The 5,000-nt window shown below is 45.9% G+C and overlaps 2 protein-coding genes across 2 annotated transcripts in view; one reads left to right on the top strand and one right to left on the bottom strand.

Annotated features, from left to right (window-relative positions):
* Positions 1 to 5,000, bottom strand: part of serinc4 (serine incorporator 4) — a 19,216-nt gene that overhangs the window by 5,994 nt on the left and 8,222 nt on the right. The window contains exons 6-7 of the mRNA XM_042062601.1: positions 2,062 to 2,273; positions 1,584 to 1,679 (exon numbers count right to left, since the gene is read on the bottom strand). Coding sequence (XP_041918535.1) covers positions 1,584 to 1,679; positions 2,062 to 2,273 — 308 coding nt within the window. The remainder of the gene's footprint in view (positions 1 to 1,583; positions 1,680 to 2,061; positions 2,274 to 5,000) is intronic.
* The window catches only part of adamtsl5 (ADAMTS like 5), a 45,297-nt gene that overhangs the window by 38,638 nt on the left and 1,659 nt on the right, over positions 1 to 5,000 (top strand). The gene's annotated exons all lie outside the window — the stretch shown is intronic.

Raw genomic sequence — 5,000 nt, 5'->3', positions numbered from 1 at the left:
AGCGGCACTCGGGGAGCAGTGAGGGGTTAGGTGCCTTGCTCAAGGGCACTTCAGCTGTGCCTACTGGTTGGGGTTCGAAGCGGCAACCCTCCGGTTACAAATCTGAAGCGCTAACCAGTGGGCCACAGCTGCCACAATAAGTCCTTTAAGAAATGACCAAATGACTTTCACAGCACATATGCATCTAACTGTGTTTAAACTGTATGAAATATCTGTAAAGATCTGAATGATACAGTATATCAGCATTAACCATCTTGTAGAGAGACACAGACAGAGAGAGAGAGAGAGAGAGAGAGAGAGAGAGAGAGAGAGAGAGAGAGAGAAAGGGGGGAGGATAAAAAGACTGAAGCAAAGGAAAGAGCAAAATAGAAAGGAAATAGCTGGACATCCCAGAGGGCCACTGCAGCCATGCTACTCGGAAGACTCCTGACCTGTGAGTTTAAGCGTAAAACCACAGCAAGAGGCTAGGGAAGCCCGCAGTCAACTTACTCCTGACCATGTCCACTCCACTACTCCCCAAACCTGCTGCCAACTCCGACCACCTCCACTAACGACTTACAGTAATTCCACTTACAGTCATTTCCGTGGGAGCCCACGGAGGACAGTTAATCTGACTACAAAAGTTCATTTGGTCAACAGATTTGGGTCTTGGGGAGCTTGTAAACGAATCGTTTGCCTTGCTGGGTGCCATGTGGAACTGTTTAAGGTTCCAGTGGATCATTTGAGAATGAAATGCTCTGAGGCGAAGTGGACGGTCTTTGGAGATGTATATCTGGACGGGCAGGCCTCCCTGGGACAAGTGAACGGTGCACGCAGAGCAAATGGAAACAACCGAAAGCCTCTCTTCAAACAGTCATTAGGTGCATTAGGTGGGGTTGTTCTGAGATCGGAATTAGTGTCGTCTGGTGAAGGGCAGATAATCATGTAGGAGCCTGTCATAGCATAACTCAAATAATGACTGTGTTTACATGGACACTGAGTATCCCTGGTCACGGCTGTGAGAAATCCAGTTATGCTAGCCGGAGCTCTCCAAAAGAAACTGGGATACCGTAGGATGCATACACCTTACTCCGGTTTCTGACAGTTGCTGACATAGATTTTAGAGCGCTACGTGCTGATCAGAACCACAGACAATAGACCATCTTGTGTTTGAGTGTAACTAAGCTGGTATGTCATCTCATCCACTGACAGCAAGGGCATTATGGGTATAAGAGGTTTGGGGTAAGACAACAAAACACAGACACATACAACATCTTTCCGTGTGTGTGTGTGTGTGTAATTAAGCTGTCAATCTTGATGTCTGGAATGCGTAGTATCTCATCTATGCTTCTAAGTAGACAACAGCAGGGGAGACACAGACAGCCATGCTGGTCTCAAACAGCAGTTTAGTCAAAGGTTCCTGAAGTGCCTGGTAACATTATCTGTTTTTTTCTCAGTTCAGTTCTGACAGACAAGCCTAATGCCTTAATGTTCATCCTATAACACCCATAAATGTGCCTGCTTGTCTGTGCTTGTATGTGTGTGTGTGTGTGTGTGTGTGTGTGTGTGTGTGTGTGTGTGTGTGTGTGTTTGTGTGTGTGTACCTTTCTCAGGTGGTCGGCTGGACAGAGCAGAGAAGGTGAGGTACATCACGTAACAGCTGATGATGGATGCTTGCAGTAGTCCGGAGCGCGGTCGCTCTATGGGTCAAAACACAGAATCCATGAGTACACACAGCCAATATAAATACATACACACCCATGCACACACACACAAAATAAAAACAAACTCCACACTGACAAACAAGCAAACACCCTGCCACCACCACACACACCCATGCACACACACACACACACACACACAAAATAAGAACAAACTCTTCACAGACAAACAAGCAAACACCCAGCCACCACACACACCCAGGCACTCACACATACAACTGCAAAATATTGTTATGTTTTTGAAGGATAATATATGGCATGATGTCACTATGCTATCACATAGGGACACTTGCTGTTTCCATGGGGACATTCTCACACATGAACCCCTTCCTTGCAGGTGACCATTGGTCATGTGACTCACTCTGCTGGACGCAGGGCGTGAGGGCAATGAAGCTCATGCAGCCGCACAGTGCCAGGTTGGTCCAGAGCAGAGCCTTGTTGAGGTGGCAAGCGGCAGGATGCGTGTAGAAGTTGTACATGAAGGTGAAGGCCGTGGTGGCGACAGAGTAGAAGAAGAGCGTGGCGCACATCACCGCCACGTACCAGCGCTTGTCCTCTGCTGCCCCCGTTAGCCTGGGGGGAGGAATGGTGAGGAAGGGGTGAGAACTCAACTTGGGATTTACATTAAACGTCCATGATTCTAATCCCATAAACGTTTTGGTCAAATTCAGTGAAGTTCGCCTCACAGTGCTCTAGCTGTTTGTTCAGCCTCTGGTGTTTGTGCATAAGTCCTAGCTCTGTAAACCCCTCTGGTGTTTGTGCATAAGTCCTAGCTCTGTAAACACCTCTGGTGTTTGTGCATAAGTCCTAGCTCTGTAAACCCCTCTGGTGTTTGTGCATAAGTCCTAGCTCTGTAAACCCCTCTGGTGTTTGTGCATAAGTCCTAGCTCTGTAAACCCCTCTGGTGTTTGTGCATAAGTCCTAGCTCTGTAAAAACCTCTGGTGTTTGTGCATAAGTCCTAGCTCTGTAAATGGGAAACATAAATAATGGCTCAGATCAAACCACAAATCATTTCAGCCAATCAACACAGTGCTCTCAACAGCACAGAAGGGAGGGTATAACTTGATTGACTGTTGAGAACGTCAACAACTGTTACACAAAGGAGAATCACTGGTACATCTTGTTATACTTGCACAGGCTCTTATACATGAAAATATACATTTGCATAAGATCAAACGTATGTGTGGGCAAAAAGTAACTGCCTCTGTCTGGAAATTCATGCACACAAAGGCCAAAGAAACTCATTTTATCCTGGAAAGTGGAAGGAAAGGAAAAAGACATACTGGCTAACTGTCTAAGTTCAAAATAAATCTGGATGAAATACCGGTATGTCATTCTCATGAGCGCACATAGGCACAGACACGACACACACACACACACACACACGCACACACACATAAGCATGCAATAATGCGCATGCATGCACGCACACGACACACACGCACACAATCATGCACACACACCCTAACACACACACACTGCTGCAAATGGCATAACCAGAGGCACTTAGATGTGGGATCCAGAAGCTTTTAAGATGGATGGCACCTGGTGGCACTGCTAAGAGGATTTACCCCTGTGTGTGAAATGTGTTTGCTTTGGCCAGGTGCCACATTCAAAACTGAACCAAAAAAAAGCTTAGTTTTGTAACTGTGATTTAGGTGTCAAGTGAGGGCATCATGTTACAGTAAGATAAGTCTGCAATATACTGTTCTTTTACATGTCTGCCAAAAATAGCAGAGTGGAGACGAGTAGGTCTAGATGTGAGAGAGAATAAAAACAGATATCCAGAGGGGATGAGAAGTCAGCAAGAGGTAACAGAGAAAGAGAGAGTCAGAGAGAAGAAGTGAGAGAGAGAGAGAAGGAGTGAGATAGAGAGAGAGAAGGATTGAGAGAGAGTCAGAGAGGAGTGAGAGAGAGAAAGAGTAAGAGAGAAGGAGAGAGAGAGATAGGAGTGAGAGAGAGTCAAAGAGAAGGAGTGAGAGAGAGAGAGAGAGAGAGTAAGAGAGAAGGAGAGAGAGAAAGTCAGAGAGAAGGAGTAAGAGATAAGGAGTGAGAGAGAGAGAGAGTCAGAGAGTCATGTATGGGTAGGGGAGAGATTTTTACAGCTCTACAAAACCCTGATGTGATATATGAAAGATAAAGATTATAGCCTTATGATGTTTCCAAAGCATTGAAATGTACTTGACTCTCCCTTGAGTCAAAGCATATATAAAAACCTAAAGAAAGTGCCATAAAAAGTTATATGATTTGGAGGGGAGAGAGAGAGAGAGAGGGAGAGAGAGAGAATGGAAAGAAGAGGCAGAAATAAGGTTGTAAAACAGTCTGGAGAACAAAGTGCAGCTGCTCTGCTCTGCTCTGTGGGTCTGCAGTAATGACGCAGTGAGCACCTGTAAACTGCACCTGTGACCACAGCATGTCACACAGGACTGAGGCGGCTGGCACAGCCATTTGACTAGGGAATAGATGTGTTATGTGCACTTCTGCCAGAATACTCAGAATGGACAATGACCTCATTATACATATAAGTATAAGTAAGTATAAGTATATATACTGTTTAGATCCCGTGAGGGAAATTTGGTCTCTGTCAGCACACAGTGAACACACAGTGAGGTGAAGCACACTAATCCCGACGCAGTGAGCTGCCTGCAACAACAGCGGCGGTCCGGGAGCAGTGAGGGGTTAGGTGCCTTGCTCAAGGGCACTTAAGCCGCTTCCTACTGGTCCGGGTTCGAACCGGCAACACTCCAGTTACAAGCCCGAAGCGCTAACCAGTAGGCCATGGCTGCCCCCGTATATGTACATATATATGTATATGAATGGTGTATTACACTTTGCCCTTGGGGATCAATCTATATCTATCTATCTAGGTCTGTTTTTCAAAGCAATGGAGCAAATAATGATATGTTACAGAGAAATAGCCCACAGGTAAGACAACAGGACCATTAGGAGTTTTATATTTCCCATGAGGTAGTTTTGATATCAGCTGAAATCTAAGTACACTCTAGCCCCCCCACCCCAACAAAAAACACACACACACACACACACACACACACACACACACACACACACACTCACTGTATCAAGTGATACTCTTGAACTCTTCAATAGAGTCCAACAACAAGAGGTCCTGACCCTGCATGCCACCTTACGTTTCATCAAGACCCAACTGAAAATCTCTCCTGGCAAAACCAAATCCATCATTACTTGCTAATGTGCCCAGTGCGACCCAGGTCATGTTCCCTGGCATCCACTCTCTGCAGTGGGAGTGTAGTGACCCAAAGGCTTTGGAGTTGGAGGTG

Source organism: Alosa sapidissima, chromosome 14 (assembly GCF_018492685.1).
Source record: "Alosa sapidissima isolate fAloSap1 chromosome 14, fAloSap1.pri, whole genome shotgun sequence".
NCBI classification, from domain to species: domain Eukaryota; kingdom Metazoa; phylum Chordata; class Actinopteri; order Clupeiformes; family Clupeidae; genus Alosa; species Alosa sapidissima.
This window is presented reverse-complemented; position numbering and strand designations above follow the sequence as displayed.